We start from the raw sequence: 23447 nt of genomic DNA, 5'->3' as shown, positions 1-23447 counted from the left end.
TGTGTTTGCAAGAAGAGGATTAGAATGGCACTTATTTTGAAAATTTCTCATCGCACTACCCATTTTCTCACCGCACCCTTGGAAATTCCATTTTTGCCCTTGCTCAAAAAATTCGGAACGCATTTTCCGAATTTTTTTAGTTCAAATTTGAAAAAAATTCGGAAAACACATTCCGAAGTTGTTTTTGAAGGCAAAAAAAATTCGGAAAACGCGTTCCGAATTTTTTGAGCAAGGGCAAAAATGGAATTTCCAGGGGTGTGGTGAGAAAATGGGGTAGTGCGATGAGAAATTTTCCTTATTTTTTAATGTGAAGGTGGCAAAGAAACATGGAGTATAATGGGCCTTGACCATGTTATTCAATAACATGAAAGAAACATAGATTGCAATTATTCAATACATGAAAGATTTGATTTTTGATGTATGTATAAAAGAAAGCAAAACAGTGGTTGGAAGAATGACATTTCTATTGCGGAGTGGAAAGAATGGCGTTGTACACGTGATCGTACCTCAGTACAAAAAATAAGCGCTTTTAACCACGGTCAAACCGTAGCTAAAAGTGTCATAGACCGTGGCTAATAAAGTTTACCACGGCAATTTTAAGGGTGGCTTATACTGGCGTCACAAAATTTAGCCACGGATAAATTTGATTTTTGCCATGGTTATATAAAGTGTGGTAACAATTTCTTAACCATGTTCTTTTATTTACGCCGTGGCAAAACAAACAATGGCAGGAGAATTAAGAAAAACAATTTGGCTACGGTTGTAACCGTGGCTAAATAACACATTAATAATTGTCACCCCTTTAACCGTGTGGCAAACCTTGTTCTGTTTTTTTTTCTTTTCTTTGAAAGCTGCTCTTTCTTCATGCTTTCTTTTGGTCTTGCTTTTCTTACACCATTCAAACTCAGCAAATAGATAAATTCAAACATTATTAACACTAAATTTATCTAGGGTGCTAAGCTAATTAAATTTATCCAATCACCTATTCAAATGATTGATTATCTATACAAACATACCAGTGATTTGGGTAGTTTCTTGCTACACAATGAACAATAACTTCAATAAATTTCACCTATTCACCAAATATAGTATAATACGAATAAATTGTGGCATTTATAAATAATGAAGCTTATTAAGGAAGGGAAACATAAAGATCAAATTTCATCAGTTGATACATCTGATTAGCAAAAGGGGTGGATTTTGAAATAAGCTAAGCAATATACAATAACAAAGGTCACATACCCCTCATCCAAAAGAGCAATAGCACCACCAGGACTCTGAAGTTTTATACACAAACATCAATTAGAAATGTAGGTCAGATACTGCCTTCAGGGAGTTCTGTAGAATGAGTCCACCACTCTTTGAAGGGAACTATGTCCCAGCTGAAGCTCGGGAGTGGTTGTTTCGGGTTGAAGGAATCCTTGAATCAACTGATTGCTCCGAGGAAGAGAAAATGATATTTAACATTTTATTTTTGTTGTCTTGTTGGCTTATTCTAGATATTTTATGACGTCTTATAAACTTTCAAATGATAATTTTTATAGACTCGGTAGATTTTATATAAAATGTTCTTTAATTTAATTATGTTTACATTATCTTTGTGAATTTTTTAATTAATAAATTTTTATTTAAAAATTGACAGGGTAGCCCATTGGCTCACCAGTCCGCCATAAAACTAGAAGGGAGTAAAATTTTCAACCCGCTACCTTGAAGTTTTCTCTCCCGACCCCCCTCATTTCTTTTATACCCCCTGAATTTCCGTTTTTACCCTTGGGGGGTACTGCGGTTTATACAAACCGAAGTCTTTTGACATCTTGAAACATTTCGGTAACTGCGAACCGAACGTGGTGTTGACATCGTTCGGTATCCACGAACCGAATGTAGGGTTGCTTCGGTGGATATTAACCGAAGGAATGGTTGATTCGGTTGATATTAACCGAAGTTATCTTACATATGAACAATTTCAGTAAGTTCGTTTTATTTTGAAAAACAAACCACAAAACTCCTCTCTTCCTTTCTTCTACACATTTGCGGCCAACTTCAACATCCAACTTCAAATCACATTTCATCAAGTAAGTTTGTTTTCTTTATTTGTCATTCTATGCATTCCTCATCACCATGACATTTGAAATTCATTTTTTGTTCTTCCCTATAAAAATTCCAAAATTTCAATATCTGATTATTGAGTTAAATTGTTGATTATGTTGTTTGAATCGTTGATTATTGGTTAGTTGTTAGATTGGTTACATACTAGCATGAATGAATGTTGCTAATTGAGTTAAATGTGAATATGAAGCTAATTGAGTTATAGTGTACTCTAAGTGTTTGTCAAAATGTACGAGTGAATATGAATGCATGTTTCCATTTGAATTATGTTTCCATTGTTGCAAGAATCATGTGTTCGATTGAATTATAAGTATGAATTTATCATAGATTAATTGTTTGTATTGACTGTGAATTTATTTATCTATGTATAGATATGGAAGAAAATCTACCTAGGGGTAGGCATGGAAAGGCAATCAATGCACATGCTTCCGCTCGTAGAGAGCTTGCTGCAAATCATCCGTCCAAACGAGGTCGTCGCAAAGGACCAACTCCGGGGCAAGGTACACATGATGCCGAGGCGGGTGGGTCGCATACACGTGGACGGACACGTCTAGGACAATCATTGGTGGTGCAAGATGAATTTGATGCCGACCAATTTTTAAATGCGTGTTTTGATTATGATGATCTTGGATCACCACAAGTCTCACCACATGAGTAACCAAATTTCAGTTTGTAACTAATAAGGTAGCATACAAACGTGGATACTTCGGATCAACTTCTACCCCATTGAACATGTCGTTCACATCGTCATCATTTTTCAACTCCTTCCACTCGTATTTTCGGGGTTGCTCATCATATCCACCGACATTATCACTGGCCAGATCGATTGTCGATTCGTAATACGCAATTTTTTCTATTTTGATTTGTCTGCCGTATTTGAAGCGATACATGACTTCGATCTGGCGTTTAAGAGCTTGAATAGTCGTCAAGTTGTTCGACAGGTCAACGCAGAACAACTCGTCGTTACCTCGAAACTTAACTGAAAATGCATGAGATGTCGCCCTATTGTTATTAACAGACCGATTTGAAGCACTCATTTTGCGAAATTGTTCAAACGTGTTTTTCACAACTATACACATACGGCAGTTTTATACTACATTCAATCTAATTACGGCCACATAATTTCGTCGGTGTATTTTAACCACAACTAAATGTCGGTGTAATCTTGACCACAAAAAAAAAATAAAAATTGTCGGTCCAATCTCGACCACAAAAAGTGTCGGTGTAATCTCAAATATAAATTATATGACGGGTTCGTATCGATTAAGTTATTTATATGATTTTTAACAAGTTTTTAGGCATATGCTTACATCTTTTCTACCCCCCAGTTTTCTTTTATACCCCCAGTAAACAGTTGTAAATTTAAACACATTTCGGTTCGCATTCCCCGAAGTTTATGAGTTCGGTTAATATTCACCGAAGTTGACTATCATACCCCCTTATTTCGGTACCAATATACCGAAAATTTCAGTGGTTCACTGGAATTTGTATGATTCGGCAGATGTTTACCGAAATTTGAGTTCGGTAACTATTTGCCGAAAGAACAGCATACTTCGGTACCAATCTACCGAAAATTTCGGTTGTTCACTGGAAATAGGCTGGTTCGGCAGATATTTACCGAAATCTGGGTAAAGTCCGGTACCTAGTTACCGAAATATATTTTCATGACAACCAATGATATTGTAACTCACGACCTTCCATGGAATGACATCCACGCGAAATCCATTGTTAACGCTGTTCATCCAGACACATTCATATTGGAAAAATTATTCATACAATTACACAACATCAAAATTACTTCAACCAATATCATTATATTGACACAAACAATTACACAACACCAAATCACTTCAATATATTTCATTACAAAATGGATGTCATTACATCTCGATTCATATCATTACAAAATGGATGTTCTTTACATCAAAATATATAACAACGTAAAATACATTAAAATAGGCCAAATGATCAGTCAATCACCAATGGAGTTTCTCTGCTGCCTGCACCAACTATTTTGACGGGGACAACGTTCTCGGTGCTCATCATCTCCTCGAACCTATGTTGCGCAGCTATGAATGAATCTTCCCAACCCAAACTTTGTTTAGCACAATATTGCTTCCACGACTTGTTTGATTTGGGTATCGGACACCCAACTTTAAGCTTTACCAAAACATAGTGATCCGGTAACGCGCCAAGGCAAATAACCCTTGAAGACGGGTTTGGTGACGGAATGGAACGCAATGGGAAAAAAGTTTCACAAGGCCCGTTTTGAAGTATGGAGAGCTGAACAACTACTCTATCCAATATGGTGGCCACGATATGTCCCATATCCGGCAACGTGAACCATTTATCCATCGGTGCAACACTATTCCTAATACTAGTACGTTGTCTCGTCCTCGGGGGTGGGAGTAGTGCATCACAGATATATTGGTAACGCTCCTCGCAACCAAATATAGCAACATACATATCCTTATTCAATCGCAACTCCCTGCTCATGTTGCACCGTATCAGTTCAAAATCATCTTCGTTGCCTCTCTGAGCCAATGCAACGGCACGGTAACCACAATAGCCGTCGCCGTCCACGTTGGTGATATCTTCAATGAAGGGATGCATGAATTTTGGCATGTGGTTAATTCCAAAAATTTGAGATGATGAGGTTAGTGGCAATGGGTTGGACACAGTGAGCGGAGCTTCAGACACCGTAGGCATAGGGTTTGATGCGGTAGGTTGTGATGATGATGGCCTTGAGTGGGACGGAATTGACGGAGACGGCTTTGACGATTGCGACGCTTGTGTCTCCGTGAAATATTCTTCAACATGCTCCCATCGAGACTTATCTCTGCTGGTGGATCTTGTTCCACGGACCACCTTTTTCTTTTTAGCCCCTTTTGATTTTACATTTGTGGTCGGAGGCTCCACATCGGTGGTTGTAGGATACGCAATCTTGCGGAGTTGATCTCGGATCTCATTTTTCATGCTTACATCAGCTGTCCTCAATCGTTCCTAAAACAAACAAAAAAAAAATGCCATTAAAAATTAAAAACCAACGCATAATGATCGTAAAATCGTAAAATAAGTGTATTATGCCTTTAATAAACACGCACCTGAATTGCTTGCCACTCTGCCGTGCACGCATAATCGTCCTCGACGTCGCCACCAACTTCTTCATCTTGGAAACAAATTATCTTCCAATGTTTGTAAACCTCATCGAGTCTAATAGGCCTATTGTGGTGCAGTTTCTTGGCAATCAAACACGCACATGGCAGCCCGTAGTTAGTCCTCATCAGACAACCACACTTCATGCTATCCATACCAGTAAACTCGACTCTTTTTGATTCAGTGTGGATGTATCTCATTGCACGTCTAGAGACTTTAAACATCAAAGTCGAGTAAAGTGTTTTCTTCCGGTATGTGTGTCCATACACAGACATGTTCTGGCCAAATTCAGTTTGCACTTGGGTGAATTGATTGCCTAACATTCTGTGAATCGATTCCCAACCCTTCACCAAATCACCGAGACCGTCGGTCAAGTAACTTTTCAAAACACCGTGTGCGCTTTCGGCTCTATTTGTCGTATGGTTGCCCATGTGCATATACTTGTCCACCCATGCACTCACGAGCTTCTCTTTGTCGGTGTCCAAAATTGTCTCTTCAACGTACCGAACAAATTTTGGCCACCTCTCACATAACTTCCTAAAAGCCATAACATTTTCAGTATACTCAGCCTCAGTAGACGAATCTAACACATCCTCGAACGCCAAACAGACTCTTTCCCTCATGTCCGCCGCCTTGACCTTTTCCCCATCCCTCACCTTGACCAGCTCGGCTGCCTTGGTCCTCACATTCTTCTTAACATGGAACCGACAAACCAACGCCGCCGCTTCTGGAAACACAGCCGGAATAGCATTCATCAAAGCTAAATCTCGATCCGTCAAGATAACCTTCGGCAAATTTGTCTCACGCCTTAACAAACAACGTAGTTGTTGCAGAGCCCATATAAAGTTGTCTTCCTTTTCGTTACTGAGCCAGGCAAAAGCAACGTTGAATGTCTTCTCGGTCGAAGTGAATCCGACTATCTCAAACAGCGGCATTTTGTACTTGCTGGTTTTGTATGTGGAGTCCATCATCAGCACAGTATGAAAAGAGTTCAATAAAGTTATGGACCTCGGATGTGCAAAAAATATATCTTGAAGATGTTCTACTCCATTTTCAACAACCGTCCGATACTTGTAGTAGTACTTGTTATCATCAAGCTTCTTGCATAAGTGTTGCATCTCAGTCATGGACGCCCTCATTTTAACTCTGTACCTATGACGAGCGTTGTACACTTGCTTTGCAGAGGTCTTGTTTTCCGGATCTCTCTCCTTTAATGTGGACAATATGTTTTTTGGAGCCACCGCATTCCTTGTCATCTCGTCCATAAAATCCTTCTCTTGTGGTTTCAAACGCCCCGCCACGAGATGCCCTTCAAGCCCTTTGTCCAACTCGTGGTTATGCATACCGTTGACAACAGTCAAACGCCATAGTTTTGTTGCCTTGTTGTAATACCCACGGAGTCGGAAAGGACATTCGCATTTTCTTGTTCCGGAGGTATCGGATTTCAACTTCTTCTTGGCTGGAACATACTTCCCACTACGTTCACACTCTAACACCAATTGAGCCTTTCTCTTCTCGCCCGAATCAGATCGCCTAACTATAATTGCGAACCTTAAACTTTGCGACACGCTTCGAGCCCATTTGATCAACTCATCTCTGTCGTTCTCTTCCCTATCAGTCGCAAAATGAGACGATGTGTCAATTTCTATCGGCTGCGGCACATTAGGAGGACTTCTTGGTTGACCAGCTGGAACAATGCCCGTTGCAAAAAGGCCAAGCACAACAGGTCGCCTAACTTCGACAACTTCGTTAATTTCGCCTTCCGTAACTACAGCATACGCAAATGAAAAAACAATCAATCAACCACACATAATATTTACAATCCTATTACAACACTAATTAAACACATAGGACACTATGAAGTCAATATGAAGCCAAAATAAAGCCAAGTCAATATGAAGTACAGTTTATAAGTCAATATAAAGTCAAGTCAAGCCAAGCCTAAGCCTAACGCAGAGGATCAACATTTCGGTTCGTATAAACCGAAGGTCACATAACTTGACTTCGGTTTATATTCCCCGAAGGATTACTGTCAGAAACCTTGCGAGAACAGAACCTATGATAGCAAGAAAAAACGAATTTAAATCGGTGGTTACCTGAGTTTTGTGCTTTGGTGCGTGTTGAATCCATTAGATGATGCTTCAATCTCGATTTCAAGCCTCAAATGCGTCAAAAATTGATCTTCTTTCCGTAAGCTTTTCAAATTCTCGTTTTGTGAATAATAAGAACTGACAGCAGAGTTTTTATATATAGAAACACTTCGGTTAACATTAACCGAAGTAATGTAGCGAGTGGGTTATATAAACCGAAGTCCATGGCCTGCGGTTCGTAAAAACCGAAGTATCTTGGCAAAATTTTTTTATACCGCAAGGGGCAAAATGGGATTTTCGGGGGGTATAAAAGAAATGGGGGGGGTCGGGAGAGAAAACTTCCGCTACCTTTAGTTGGCCCTCCCCTCCCTGCACCGTTTTCGACGGGTTGGTGACAAGGCAAATTGATCCATTTTACCATCCTTAAATTTAAAAGAATTTGTTAAGAATAGTGGGTTGGTAATGCTTCCCTCGAGATTTATTGAGTTCTTTCTTATGCACCATGTTAAGTCAGAGAAATGAAAGACTTGATGAAATTTTTAGGATTTGGATCTCTCCGTTGGAATTTTTCTCAATTTCTTTTTTGTGTATTCTCAACCATCCAACATGGGAGAGGAAATAAGAGTTAAATTATAAAGAAATGTGGGTAGTGTAGTTTAGTGGTGAAGATTTAAAATAGAGAAAAATTGAGAAAAAATTTAATGGAGAGAATTCAAATCCGAAATTTGATGACTTAATAACAATTTGAACTCCAAAGATTTACAACCCGAGAAATCAAAGAAAAAAATTGGGCAAATTTCTATAATTCAAACTCGGTTAAGGGTTCAATGGTAAAACACTATGTGACACTGCCAAAAAAATAAAAACACTAGGTGACACCAACATTTAAGCACATTCACCTCTACTTTTCCCGCTTGAGTCAGTATCGTATGCAAACAACATTTTTAGATGAATACTATAGAATTCTAATTTAAAAAAATGCATGACTGATGAACAGATGAACCTGCAATTCAGGAAAAAGACAATCATCAGCAACAACCACCACAGCATCAGGTCATACACTCATGTATAACATGAAATAAACCAACATAAAATGCAAGCAAAAAGGCAACATTACTTGTATAAAACTATGAACCCCGTCGATACTCAAGTTGCTTTGTGTTCTCTAGCAAAATCTGTCAACCAATAAAGAAATTGGGAATTAATCGATGAAATGAATGTGAACATGTTATTACTCCTATATCAATCACCTAAATGAGGCAGGTTCTTACTTCTCGTATGTAGTTTGCAATTGCTTTGCAGCCTTCCGTAGCCAGTTGCATGACATTTTCCAAAATGTCAATTGGTAGTTTAGAATCCATCTACAGTAAGTATGACAAGAAATTAGTTCAAACAAAATTTGAAATCTCGTAGTCCAAAAATCACACTTAACCCAACGCCGTCCAAATAAACTATAAGCTTTCCATTCTAAATTATATAACACGGCAACTGGTCCAAATGCAAGAGAAAATTCCAATGAAAGAAACTGGTGAAGAAAATAAATGCATTGCCTTCTACAAACAAATGTTGGAGTGATCTATTTCTGTTATAATGATCAAGTTCTCAATCTCAATCAGCCTTTATGATAACAAGTGCAAATTCTTAAGTCAATAGTTGCCACTATGTTACTGGCATCCCTAAATCAAGTGTTAATAAGTATATTAAGAATGTTTTCATGCGGGAAAATGAAGCTGTACTTGATCCAGAATCACCTGATACTAAACACAAGAATTGCGTAAAACACTGACCAGAGAGTAAAGATTCAAGTAAATATAAATAATTTTCATCAAAACCAAAATGAAAGTCTAGGAAGTAAAAAAAAAAAAAGTAACCAAAAGGTGCAGAATCTTTGATTTTCCAACAAGACTATAATTCCTAACTGTTCATCTAAAGTGCATTTCTCATCCATAATCTAGGTCTAATGATGAGAACAATTTTGGAAGGAGGGATAGGAAATATAGCTTCAAAAGCAACAATCTTATGTGATTGTGTTAATTACCAATACATAGAGCAAGAGTAAGAATTGAAAGAGAAATGGGTCTCGAGAATCCCGAGGCCTCTATAAAAAAGGCAAAATACATGTAGTATGGACTATGGACATTACAAACTTTCAAATTTTCTACGCAGTCCATAAGCTCATTTTAAATTAGTTTACTTCGCTGACTACAAAAGAAATATGGAGAAGATAATAAGAAACGAAAATTTACTTGAAGAAGTGTCACTTTATCTAACTTTGGTAGAATTCCTACAGTTACATCAGGACCCCCAGCACTGTCTTCTACGTAGTTCAAATCTGTCCATATTCATTCAGCAACTTTCAATAATTATGACAAAACCATACAGTGCTATATCAGAAGTTCACTGTTACAAAAAAATATAAACCACTGTTGTTTAATACCCAGTTAAAATTTTAAGTAAAACAGATATATACCAAGCAGAGGGGTGCTATTGAGGTATCCAGCACTACAGGAAGTTACAAGATCACGCATAGGGATCCCAGCATCAGCTAAGGCCAAAGTTGCAGCATTTATACAAGCAGATCTAGTTCCTACGAAAGGAATGTTACGAACAAAAGTTATATGAAATACAGAGACCAATTTTAAGTATTGCCAACAATTAACAGGAGAAAGGTTTTATAAATGAGCACATGAACAAAAAAATGACTACAGGAGGGGAAAATGATCACAACATCCCATTATCAGGCATGAATTACCTCCATCTGCTTGGAGAACTTGGACATAAATATCTATCTGCAAATTAAACAATCAAATCATTGCAAAACAAAATACACAATTTAAACTGATTAAAATAAGAAGTCCAAAGACTGTAATCGAACCTGGGAACGGGGCATTAAATGTGTCAATATGCATGCTTCCATGGTTTGTCGAATAACCAAAGAAATTTCAGTTGATCTCCTGTAGCATGAGAAAACTTCAATCAAATATAGAAGTAAAAAACATGAGGTTGTGAGTTGTCCCATCATCCAAGGGTTAGGGAATCAAGCAAGAAGAACCAATATAACAAACTCTTAAAGACAAACAAAATGAGTGAATATATGTTTAAAACATTGAGCACCGAGTCTATTAGGAACAAAGGGAAAGAAATAGAAAATTGATAGAAGAAATGAAAAAAAAATGAACACGTTTTAATTAAAGAATAAGAATGAGAGATAAGACTCTCCTCCAATGGTTTCCCCTATCACAAAATTCCTTTGTCCTTTCACAATACAACAAACAATGAACTGGATCCTTCCCTCTCCCATCCTTACTTCTCCTATGTATACACACTATCCCTTTAAACTACTTAACTTCTCTTACAAACTAATTATTTAACTAATCTATATCCCTTCTAACTATTATGCATTACGTCTCTACCTTGATAATCAACAAGCTGCAACCATTTCATCCTTTAATGTGCTGTCCTATTCACAATCAAACCAGCATCTAAATTTCTCTATAACAATTAACAACAACCAAGCATTACCAAAAATCCATTCATAAAATGAAACATGGTACAATTCCTGAGTTCCACACCTATTTCAGACACCTCTTTCATAGTTTAATTCCTACTTATGCAAAAAGATAGAAATGTTGCAATTTACTCTCAAGAGTGATTCCGTTATTGCTACACTCACTCTCGTTCTATTAGTTCATCAACACTAAATCAATTAAGTATCAAGTACAAGAAATAACCTGTCTCCCTTTGGTTTCCTCATGCGATCACCAGTGCTAAAATTAGCCATGCTGTATTCACATCGAACCTAGACATTAAATGCAGATGAAAAATGATTAAATGTTGAGTACAATGCTTATAAATAAACTAAAAGTAAATCTAATGTATTGTATTATAACTTAATAGAAGAAATATACCAGAGCCTGGTCACTCATTTGCTGGCTCCTATTTTGAACCTGAAATATATAGAAGTTACTAAAAAAACGGCAACATCAACTAAAGCTCAAATGCAAATTCAAAACACATCTAATTATCAAAGCTCATTAATCCCATAGAAAGATAATTATCCATCTTCAAATTGCATGAGTAACAATGTATAAGCAAGTTCAAGGATTATATAGTACCTCTCTAGGGCCATAAACAGCAGCAATCACTTTGGTATTACCCATCTCGAAAATGGCAGAGCTGGTTTCACAATGAAAGATAACTATATGGTGAAATGCTTTGAATAAATTTACTACTCAATTTAAATAAATAAAAAATTGAAAATTAGAAAGTGAGTGGCAAAGGATAAAAAATATCTACCCATCAGCTTTGGATACAGAACCAATCTCTGCTCGAATTTGTCGCATCTAGGATTGCATAAAAAGAGAGAACATGGTAAGGTAAAGTTCAGAAGAGAAAAAACAAAAAAAAACAAAAAAATCACATGCAAAATTCAAAAAGAAAATTAATTGGAGAGAAAAGAGGGGGAAGACAGCCGTACGTACTTCCATGGGTCGGCGACCATCCAAGCGAAGTCCTTCTGGGCTAACGTACTCCATCTATGGTGTAGAAATTATTTTGCACAGGAAACGTTTTCCGCTACTCTGTGTTCCGTGCTTTAAAAAAAAAAAAAGGAACATTATTAAAATCTTCCAAAATCCCAGTGTCGATATTAATAACGTTATTAATATTAAAAAAAAATTAGTGTGGATTTTTCATAATACGAATAATATTTTTTATTTTTTTGTTTTTTAATAATAAATTATTTATTAATAAACTTACCATAATATAACTTATATTTTTTTTAGCAGTAAAAATTTTTTATTAACAAACTCACCATAAAACTTGATTTTTTCCCGAATTTATATTTGATTTAACATGTTTTTCATATCTAAAAACGTAAAATCAAACAAGTTTACGAGTTAAAACGCCATTTTGACAACAATGAAAAAAACTTTTGGTTTAATTATATTTATTGAAATAATTTTTAGACAACTAAATTTAGAAAAACATTTAGTTGTTAATACAATTTAAATAATGGTTAATTATGCTGCTAAATGATGCGAAATTTGAAAATTGTCAAACAGTGTCAAAGTCAACACAATATAAAGAGATTACAATATATTCTACTGCGAGATATTTTACATTGTACAAACAAACTCTTGCCCAATGACTGAACTGATTGAATTGAAGCAAAGCAACTGATTAATTTTTACTTTTGTAGTTTACCATTTCACCATACAAAGAATCATTACTCTCTTTTTTGTTTTCACCATATATGTTCTGCTCTCCATGCACTTTATCTTGATGTACTACTTAACATGTTAGCACATCAATTATGAAAAACTAACCCTCTATTCCAGGGACGGAGCTACGTTGGCTCCTATGCAGGCATGAGCCCCCACTAATTTTTGAAATTCTTGATACTCCATCTTATACAATACATGTCCACCCACATATATACTAGTATTACTCCCGCATGTGTTTCTTATTTTATTTTTTATTTATTTAACTTCAAATTTTTTAAACATCCTTCTATAATATAGTATTTTATAACTAAATTAAATCCACTTATTAATTATTTGAAATAATAATTTTATTTTAGTTCTTAAAAATAAAAATAAATTGTTTTCATCCTCCAAAAAAATTTCTATTTCATTTTTTATTCATAAATTTATGTTCATGTTAATGTTAATATTGTGACTCTTTTGTGTTTATGATGTGTTCATCTATTATGTCGAACATCTTTATGTTCAAAATATATTACGAACATATAAAAATTATATTGATTTTTATGGACTATAATCATAGTTCGATTGCCCCCACTGCTCAATATTTCTGGCTCCGTCACTGCTCTATTCACATGATAATCACAGACCAAGCATAATTTCCTATGTGTAAAAATGGCAGAAGACAAGGAGTAGCCAATATCCCTGCAACATAGTATGTAACAAGCTAGCCTATGACAATTTAGGCGTTCTTACAAAGCACAGTGCAACAATCAAAAGAAAGAAAACACGACTAACAAGACTCACACCAGAGATCCCCATTATTCATAATTAAAAATAAACAACATTAAATCAACATACAGATAGTTATGGTCACGTTAGAAAAGGATGCTTCTTCAAAAACGTTTATGCTTCAGGAAGCAAACAAGTCAGCCAAGCAACACCATGTACTGTCAATCATTAAAATCAGATTATTAAAACCAAGAGGACACATAGTGATTTAACTATTTGAGCTAATCTAGTGCAATAAATTTAATTTCAGCATCTCCAAATCTTTGAAAACCATAGCATTTTCCATTCCTGGCTTTGATGGTGTGATAAATACGGACTAACTGGAAGATTAAACTCATAATCATTCACCAAATCAATACTATGAAACTAAAGACTAGTCATCAGTGAAAAAACTAGTATGCGTACTTTGTATCTTGTGTTTATGCTAAAAGAGGCATGAATGTGCAGTTGAACTTCAGTAGCGCCAAAGTTTCACTTTCACAGTTGCGCTTCCGTAGTCCATAATCTTACATCATCATGCAGTTGCCTCAACAAATATTTTGAGGTCTAGTGATTCCTCATACTGTTTTTGTTATGCCTTGTGGTTTAATACTTTCCATCAACATGGTGACTGTTTTTTTCATTACATGCTTTATCATAATAATCCTCCACCTTGTAGTTGCACTGTACTTTCTTTAGCCTCATCTGTTTCTAGAAGATTAAAATTTTGAAATTCCATAGCTTATCAGTTAGATGGAACATAAACATCAATTGCTAATACATAAATTTGAGTTAAAGAAAAGGGACATAAAATTACTTTTGCCTTAGTAGTAGTAAATTGATTTCATTTACTACTTAATTTCCACACACATGGAAAAGGAAATGCAAAATCATATGATCTTGTAAAACCAAAATAGAGTAGAACTAAGCGACACAACTACGCAAGCTACACTACAATTACACATGAATGCATTACTGCACCCCCAAAGAATCAAAGGGTTTTCCACATCCTCTTCGTCTTCGTTCAATACTCAAACATACCATTCACCCCAATAATGTATTATGAATACAAAACTTGCACTGCAATGGCGTTTAGGTCCAAGGTCAATGATGGCTCAAACATATAATCCCAGAATTTACATAATGAACATAAATAAGATTTAAAGGTCGGATTTAAGGGTCACCGAGGCTACATTTAACCATCCCGTAATTTGCATAGCCATAAGCAATTTGACTTAAGGGTCACTTAGGTTGCATTTAACCATCCCAATTTCCATTTTGAACAAAGAGTTCATATTGCAATAGGATCTAGTTCCATGGTCATCAATGACTCAAAGATACCATCTCAAAATTAAAATTTTGAGTCATCCAGGTGACATTTAACCATATATTAGTTATATATTTTGAGTAAAGTATTCACTCATTATAATACTATGAAGCACGGACACCGGACATGACACGGACATGACACGGACACTGACACGTCAATACCGATAATAATTTCAGAAAATGACACAATTCAATGTAGTTATAAGTATCGATGTCGTGTCGCTTTCTAACCATGACGCATGTCCAACACTGAGACACGTGTAATCTAATAAGTGTTTATGTTTCATAGTTACAATAGCATCTAGGTCCAGGGCCATCAATGGCTCAAATATATTATCCCACAATTGGCAAAGTCAATAGCTATTGAACTTGAGGGTCATCATGGAGGTAGCCACTTAACCATTTCAGAATTATTATAGCTAAGAGCCGTTTAACCATCCCAATTTGCATTTGAATTATGAACAAAGAATTCACTTTGCAATAACATCCGGTTCCACAATCAATAATGACTCAAAGACACAATTTCAAAATTCACATAATGAACAAAATTTGTCTTAAGGGTCATCGATGCAACAATTAACCATCTTGTTCCAAGGAATACCTAATTATGATATTGTAAGAATTTTGTGTATGCAAAAAGCTTCCAGAAAGGTGGCATAATTTGCAATTGCATTTTGCGTCATCAAAGAATAAATATACCACCATAGATATCATGAATAGAAATTCATAATAAAATTGCATTTAACTCACTCAGCCAACTTTTACAATATGAATAAATATTTACTATTTTAGTTTCTGTTGGATAAAATTTGACAGTTTCCTTTAGAATCATTAAAGCATCTCATCCCTTAAATATATCATAGAACAAAGTATCAAGTCTTGGATCAGATTTGGGGTTATTAAGCTCAAAACTAAGACCCCTTTTTTAAATTTTAATAGGGTTTATAAACCCTTTTAAAATTTAATTTGATTTGACAAGAACATAGGTTCTTGAATAGAAATGTGAAATCGAACAATCAGGCATCAAAGAAGTAAAAGATGCGAGAGAACTAAAACTCGTGTTACACCTAGGCATGGCAATAAAACTCATACCTGTGGGTACCCGCCCAAACCCTACTCGTTTTGACGGGAAAAACCCGAGTTGATTGGGTTTAGGTTTTCCCCGATTTCAAAAGATGAGTTTGGGGCGGGTAATGGGCACATTAATACCCACCCCGAACCCGCCCCGCTTATACTAAAATTAGATTTTACCTATTTTACATTAGAAACCCTTCAACAATCTCTTAGATTACATTCATATGTTTATATTTATATTTATTTTTAATTTGAGTATTAAACAAACCATTTTCTCTATTTTTTCTTTATTTAAAAAAATATTGTTGAAACAAAATAATTTTGAACATTTAACTTCTTTTTTTTGATAAAAAAAATACTAAAATACAATTCAAATTCATGTGGAAAGATGCGTAACGGGGATACCCCTATCCCCGTTGGATATGGGGTTATACATTTTATCCCCGCTCGAAATTGGGATGGGTTTGGGGAAACCCGAACTTTTATGGGTTTGGGTTTGGGGAGAACAATATCCGTCCCCGCCCCATTGCCATGCCTCCACGCTTCGCAAGACTATCAGACAGCTCCTAACCTGATTGATACTGGACGTAGAACCATTGATCAATACTGAATATCCCCGGAAAACAAACTTATTTCTATTTTGGCAAATATGATCCAAAGCCACTGTGAAGGTCGAGGGTTATCAAAGGCTCAAAGCCTCAAACCACACACCTAGTTTCATCAAGACTGCAACTAACCATTCCAGTTATGTGTTATAAAAAATAATTTTAATGTGTCTCAAACCCATACATTGACAATAAAACAAGCATCTCTACTTTGTTACAAATGCAGCTACCTTACTTGAAATCTCATCCTTTTATTGTGTTTGCTATGCCTTGTAATTTAATACTAGTTGTCAGTACGATAAATGGTTACTAACCTTACTATTTATTTTTTTTTTTACTTTTGTAGTTTACAAGTTTACCTTTATCACGTCAAACATTAAGTTATTCTCTCTTTTCACTTTACCAAGAGCAGAACTAAGGGGCACCAAATAAGCCAACAACATTACGCAAGCAACAATATCTAAAGTCATTTTGTATGTCTCAAGATATAAGTAAGATAACCTATAAATTCAATATATTAAGATTTTGGATAAAAATGTGGTATGTTGAGTTAAAGTTGTTTGTTTGGTTGTTCTTAGTTTCACGTGTTGATTCAATTGAGTGAGACTTCCCCTTATGCCCAACAAGGTATAAGCAATGAAGTTTTGATCCTCTATCATGAGACCAGATTATTGGATTAAATTCTTTAGTCCGGGCCTTGGCTAGAATTGAATCTTGAAAATGAAGATATTGAAAATACGCTATAAAGTTGAGTGATCTTGTTTGATGTTTTTGTTAATGTTTTATGGAAGTATCATGATGAAATCAGTAATCTAACTGATAACTAATTTGTTCATTCATATAGCTAGTGAAGTGCAAATGGTAGTTAATGGTATTGCAAAACCAATGTCTTATATGGAGAGATCTGGATAAACTATTCCCTTAGATTGTCACATACTAATAAAATTTTGCTGATTTAAAAAAAAAAAAAAAAAAAAACCTATTCCCTTAGAAATGGAAGCCCCCTCCTACATGTATTTTTAAGTTTAATGTAGATGAAGCTAATAGTAAAATAAATTGTTTCTCAATTTGTGGTTGTTTGCTTAGAAACTCTAATGGTAGTCTTCTACAAAGTTTTTATTGCAAAATGGGCGGCATCTATTTTCAAGGTGGGATGTCGAGTTTAGTTCATGTTATGTGTATTGTTCATCATCTTCATATTGACAATGTCATGTTTGAAATAATCTAATAACCATACATAAAGAATTTTGTAGGTTAGTATAAGAGTTTAGTCTACAATAATGTTATCATGTATATGTTGGTATATTTTACCTTCACCATAATGCAAAGTGAAATATTTTTAAATTGAGAGTTAATTTTATTCATGTTTCTCCATCTTACATATCCATAAGGGTGGGTATTTTTTATTTATTTGCATGCATATAAGTAAAATATAATATAACTACGTGACTTTCATTTTATTCTATTATTTTTTTAAAAAAATCTTAATTTATAAACTAAGTGACTTTTAGAAAAGTTTCTAGGCATGTGTACTTACCAAAATGAGGGTGATAATAATAATTAACTTGTGGAGTGTAATAGGAAAACGATGGTGCTAATAGCATTTCCCAGAGTAACCAATCAACACAGACCCAACTAATTCAGCCCACCGTCCAATATAATAAATGGCCCTTTTATGGGATTCATAATCTCGGGCTTAAGAGTTAAGAGAAATTTCTTTTCACGCCCGATAAATACTCGTGCGCTTTTCTAATTTATCAAAATATCCCGCACGTTACTTAAGTAAAGAATGGTAATTTTTTTATCCCAACTCAGTGTTTAAATTCTTCACTCCGCCATGAAAATATTCTGGAAAAACACAATTCGCACTTTAAAGTAGCAAACCTTATAAAAATCAATTTTTTTTTGGTACCCCTCACTCTCCATGGAAATATTTTAAATGAAACACCGTTCAGAAATTAAGGCGTACATCCTTCCTTCACCGCCATAAAGATGTTTTGAATGAAATACCTTATGAGTGAGGAAATGATTGAAAAATGAAAAAAGAGATTTAGATTATTTCAATCATTCACTCACTCATACTACAATGTTTCTCCTTTTATTTTTTTTATTAAAAAAAATGAAATATTAGATTATTTCATTTATTATTTCATACATATATAGTATTGACCATCTACTATATAAACCACGAGCAACACTTACATCGACATAAGCCTAAACTAAATATCCTTATGCAGCTTAATTAATTAAGAGGATGGTACCTAAGAAGTGCATCATCATTTGTCAAAAAGAAGTACACATCATTGTGTTTGTGTAAAGATGCTTTCTCTCGCGACCCGTGATTCTTTTATACCATCAATATTTCAATTTTGCCCTTGTAGAAAAATTCGGTTCGTTTTTAGTGCAAATTCATAGTAAATTTCGGTTTTTAGAAATCGAAATTTGTTTTCAAGAAAAAAAAACTTCGGTTTCTACAAATCAACATTTTTTCAAGAATAAAATTGAAAATTCATGGAATATAAAAAAAACGCGGGGTTGAGAGAAAACATCTTGTGTAAATTGTTTGTGCAACAATTGGTGATGGCCCTAAAATATCTTGATGGGTTTTTAGCTTTATAAACACTTAGACAGAAGTAGCATGCATATTTGCATAGGGTAGGGGTATGCTTAATTTAGAAGCTCATGTGAAAATGAAAAAGGAAGAGTGACAGCAAAGCATGCATGCCTTACTCTCTTCATCTCCATCTCACATATAATGTGGTCGGTGGATCATTGGATTCCACCCCCTTTTTTTCTTTTTATTGGTACAAATTTTTTCTGCACATTTTTACAGGAAAACATCATGTGAATTGTGACCAGCCCCGTCTTGGATCAGTGATCACTTTTGTCTTGGCCCTTGGGTGGAGTTCTTTTGTACTAGTATTTTTGTTTTTTATTTTCTCGTGAAATGACAACCCTATTATAAACTTACGCATATAAATAAGGAAGTTGAGGTTCGAACCCTGATCGTAAGATTTACCCTAATAATTTGGACAATTTTTTATCAGTTGAGCTATAATTTATGAATAATTACCGCACTTATTTATTAGGTGAGAAAGTCTATCACAATAATTCATAACTAGTTTTTATCAGTTGAGTTAGAATTTTTTGTTATAACTCTCCAGTTTAAAAAAAAAAATTCGATAATTCAGAATTCAACCGCGAGGTAAATAAAATTTGATAAAAAAATTATTCTCATTAAAAATCAAACTCAATTTCTTTCAAACAATTTATTTTAGAGAAAATCTATACTCTTCACGAAGGGGATAACTCCACCTTTCACTGTTGATACCCAATTTTTGGTGGTTCGCGTTTCTGCCCCTTGCTGAACCGAATTGCTGCCTGCTCTTGCTCGCGTGTCACCGACCAATTCGCTCTTAACCTCAGAAGTCTGGACCGATACTTTGCTTTCCAGATTGTCGGTATGCAAAATTCCCTTCATTCCTGGTTGCTTTTCAGATCTGTAAATTAACATGTTCATTGTTAGCGTTAAGCTTTACATAAGCTCATGTCTGTGGTATATAACGACCTCAAAAGCTATTGAAAAAACGAAATCTGGGTTTATTTTGTTTTGCTTTAGGTTGTTTGCTATTTGGCGCAATGGTTGATGCTTATAGCAATTTAAGTGATGTTCGTGTTGGAAATTTTCCATGGTGTTTGAAGGTTCGTGTGATTCGTCTTTGGGTGGTCAAATCCAATTTAATTTCTGGGCAAGAAAATTCAATTGAGCTTGTGCTTCTTGATGAAAAGGTTAAATATTTTATTTGATTTATTTTTGTTCATTTTATATATTGTATTTATGTTTTTCTTATTACACAAAATTGTTTCACAGGGATGCAAGATACATGCTACTGTCCGGAGACACTTGATTCCTTTGTTTAAAGCTGTTATTATTGAAGGTGAAGTTTATACTTTATCTGCGTTTTCTGTTGTTGATGCTTATGGATTATGCAGGCCAACTAGGCATCCTTGTCGGTTGTTTTTTCATTCTACTACTATTTTGGAGAAAATGGTGTGTCGAGCAATCAAAATGAATGGATTGTCGTTGGTGGACATTGGCCAAATTAATTCTCATTCATGTGATAGTAATTATTTAGTTGGTAAGTTTTATATGTTTTTTGAATTTCGTTATTTATTTTCTACATTGATTTTCTATTAAATTTTGGTTGTTAACCTATAGATTTTATGGGGGTAATGACTGGTATATCTTCCCAGAATGAGTTTCTTAAAGATGGTCAACGTGTCAAAATGATTGTTGTTGAGATATCTGATCACAGGTTATTGTTGTTTTATATTAATCTTTTTAATCGTAATCCATACTTTGTTTGTTGATTATTGCTTTGTGGTTAATTTTTTATTTTTTGATGATTTATGTTTGCAATTTGAAGAGGTTTCTGTCATGTTGTTCTGTTTGGCGAAATTGTTGATTACTTGGTTCAGATGATGACCACTCTCGACGGAGGTCTACCGGTGGTTGTTATTCAATTTGCCAAGATCAGATTTTTTCGTGGTAAATTTTTTAATTTGAAAATGTATATTGATGTTTTCCCAGTATTGGAAATCAACTAACGATTTGTAATGTTTTTTGTATTTTTGTATAGGTCGTGTTCTTTTACAGAATATTCAAAATCTAACTAGGATGTTGTTTAATCCTCCAGTTGATGAATCTGTACTTTTAGGAAGAAGGTATATTGGATATCTCTATAAGCATTCTCCTTCCATTATTCGTTTCACTTAGTTAATTAGAAATTGAGTTTCCTGTTTATTTGATATATTCCACATTTTTTATTGATAGGTTATCTAAAATGCGAGGTGGACCTGCAATGACTGTTCCGTTAATTGGTCCTCCCGTTAAACCTTCGGTCGTGGTTGATTTTCTTCGTCTATATCCAAAGAAAACTATTGCTGAGTTGAAATCTACATCTGCTGATGGGCCATTTATTGTATCTGGTGTTGTGGATGGTTTGGTAATTGGAGAAGATTGGTGGTACCCTTCGTGTCGTTGTTCAAAACGTTTAATAATTAATGCTGGATATTATTACTGTAGAGGTTGTTCAAAGCATGTGTTTGAATTTGTCCCTAGGTAGCCTTTTATTGTTTTTTTGTAAAGTTGTTTTGATCTATGTGGTTATTGTTGTTTATTGTTATTTTATATTTTTCTCTACAAAAAATAATGGATTTTCGTGCATATAGGTTTCGCGTCAAAATACATGTTACCGATGGCATTGATGATGCCATGTTTGTTCTTTCTGATGATGATGTCCGTTACCTGACCCGTACCAAGTGTAGCATTCAGCTTTCATCATCCAAGGTTGTTACTTTATTCTCTATTATTCATCTCATTTGTTGTTGTTCTATTCCCATATTTTTTTGATTTGTGTTTTTTTCAATGGTTTTAATTTAGCAGGTTTTGGAAGGAATTAATCCACCTAGTGCTTTGATGAAAATTGAAGGTTTAAAATTGTTGTTTAAGATTGTCATGGTGTCTTCTTTGAATCCTATATACAAAGGTGCTTTCAAAGTTTCTAGGGTTTGTCTTGATCCAGATATTTTCAATGCTTTTTCTCTTAAGGGAACACGCCATACTCCTGCAAAGGTTGTCTATTGTTGATGTGTGATTTCATTTAGATAGTGTTTGCTTTTTTTTATAGTTTCTGATGTATGGTTTTTAATTTAGCAGGTTTATAGGCCAGTAATGAGCGAGGTTGTCTATCCCTCGGGTTTGATTGAAGAGATCAATCAACATGGGGAATATTTATCAAACAAAAGATTGTCTGGTTCATTTGATAATACACTTGGGGAGGAAATTGCAGATCATCACAAGCGATCTAGAGATTGTTGAGGAAATTGCAGATCATCACAAGCGATCTAGAGATTGTTAAATGTTGTTTGTAACTTTATTTTTATTTGATGTAATTTTAATGATGCTGAGATGTAGGGTCTAATGTGTTAAGTACTAAATAATTATGATTTTGTAATGTGTCTGACAGATGACGTTGTTGTTTGCTATTATAAATCATGTGTTATAATTGGTATTTGTTGCCAGATTTGTGTAAATTTATATATATATATAAGTGGTATTAGTTGGTGATTGAATCAATTTGACTGCTTGTGTTTTGGTTTTGGATTTGTTTTATTCTTAGTTACTATGGGAATAATTATCTTGCCTATTTTTTAGCCAATTTGGTCATCATTGCCGTTGCTATTGTTGCATTTTTATATATAATTTATAGCCATTTTTTGAAGGTTATGAATGATAACCAATGGCCTGAATATTTAGTACTTCAATGGCCATTGAAATTTTGTTCAGTTTATATTAATAAATTAAATCAATTGATGGTGGATTATGTTAAAATTAATTATTACTTTTGTTTACTCGGATACATGATTAATTTTGCAATTTTCTTACTTTAAAAATAGATTTAAATTGATTTTAATATCATATATCCCTCTTATGTTTACAAATTGAAATGATATTTTCAATGGTAATTAACCATACCACATAAATGATTATCTTATACTTCATTTTAAGTTGGATTTAAAATTATAAACAATTACCTTTTTTAAGTACGTTTTATGGTTTATTGTTAATAATACCACACAAAATTGTGCCTAAATACAAAAATTATATGGTTCATGCTTTAAGTGGGCCTCCGGTAGGGATTTTAACAACACATGGCCCAAGTTCTACTTTTATTTTTCAATGGAAAGCATATCTTTACCTTTCCATTCATAAACGTTTCTACCAATTGTTGCTTTTGCATCTTCTTCTCTTGAGACTTCAAAAAAATTCCTCTAACGACATGGGTTGAATATTGAGGTCTCCCCCTAATTATTTTGTTTTCTCCCCTAATGATTTTTTTAATTTGTTTTATCAAAAATATGTAGCCCTCAGATTTGTTTAATTTTGTTGATGATTTAGGGTTTACAGTTGGGTCTCAAATTGTTTATTGTTTTTTTTGCCGAATTTTAATACTCTCCTTTTACTTTTTCGTTTCATGTTTCTCAAGTCAACTATTCCGCCAGTTTTATAAGAATTAATCAATCTTTCTTAAATTTCTTAATTTATTTTT

The 23447-nt window shown here is 34.5% G+C and overlaps 3 protein-coding genes across 4 annotated transcripts; 1 reads left to right on the top strand and 2 right to left on the bottom strand.

Moving 5' to 3' along the window:
* Positions 1-3909: 3909 nt before the first annotated feature.
* LOC123892532 (PKS-NRPS hybrid synthetase cheA-like) lies at positions 3910-7525 on the bottom strand. Its single transcript, XM_045942341.1, has 3 exons — positions 7359-7525; positions 5211-7030; positions 3910-5109 (listed from the first exon to the last, which is right to left on the bottom strand). Exons 1-3 carry the CDS (start codon positions 7390-7392, stop codon positions 4075-4077), a joined length of 2889 nt encoding a protein of 962 aa, XP_045798297.1. The 5' UTR covers positions 7393-7525; the 3' UTR covers positions 3910-4074.
* Positions 7526-8126: 601 nt separating this feature from the next.
* LOC123892533 (exosome complex component RRP41 homolog) lies at positions 8127-11970 on the bottom strand. 2 transcript variants are annotated; one of them, XR_006803208.1, is made up of 13 exons: positions 11834-11970; positions 11649-11695; positions 11468-11528; positions 11261-11299; positions 11084-11151; positions 10228-10306; positions 10105-10141; positions 9823-9939; positions 9599-9684; positions 8624-8713; positions 8470-8527; positions 8311-8355; positions 8127-8256 (listed from the first exon to the last, which is right to left on the bottom strand). XR_006803208.1 is itself a non-coding variant. In XM_045942342.1 (12 exons), exons 1-11 carry the CDS (start codon positions 11885-11887, stop codon positions 8480-8482), a joined length of 726 nt encoding a protein of 241 aa, XP_045798298.1. In that variant the 5' UTR covers positions 11888-11970; the 3' UTR covers positions 8127-8355; positions 8470-8479. The 2 variants fall into 2 exon arrangements, 1 of the variants encoding a protein (XP_045798298.1); XM_045942342.1 differs by having other exon boundaries at positions 8127-8355.
* Positions 11971-19747: 7777 nt separating this feature from the next.
* LOC123891901 lies at positions 19748-22445 on the top strand. The gene is made up of 10 exons (XM_045941771.1): positions 19748-19796; positions 19955-20124; positions 20207-20474; positions 20555-20651; positions 20763-20884; positions 20976-21060; positions 21170-21457; positions 21568-21685; positions 21779-21970; positions 22055-22445. Exons 2-10 carry the CDS (start codon positions 19975-19977, stop codon positions 22214-22216), a joined length of 1482 nt encoding a protein of 493 aa, XP_045797727.1. The 5' UTR covers positions 19748-19796; positions 19955-19974; the 3' UTR covers positions 22217-22445.
* Positions 22446-23447: the final 1002 nt, after the last annotated feature.

The sequence above is a fragment of the Trifolium pratense genome, linkage group LG6 (genome assembly GCF_020283565.1).
Source record: "Trifolium pratense cultivar HEN17-A07 linkage group LG6, ARS_RC_1.1, whole genome shotgun sequence".
NCBI classification, from domain to species: Eukaryota; Viridiplantae; Streptophyta; class Magnoliopsida; order Fabales; family Fabaceae; genus Trifolium; species Trifolium pratense.
This window is presented reverse-complemented; position numbering and strand designations above follow the sequence as displayed.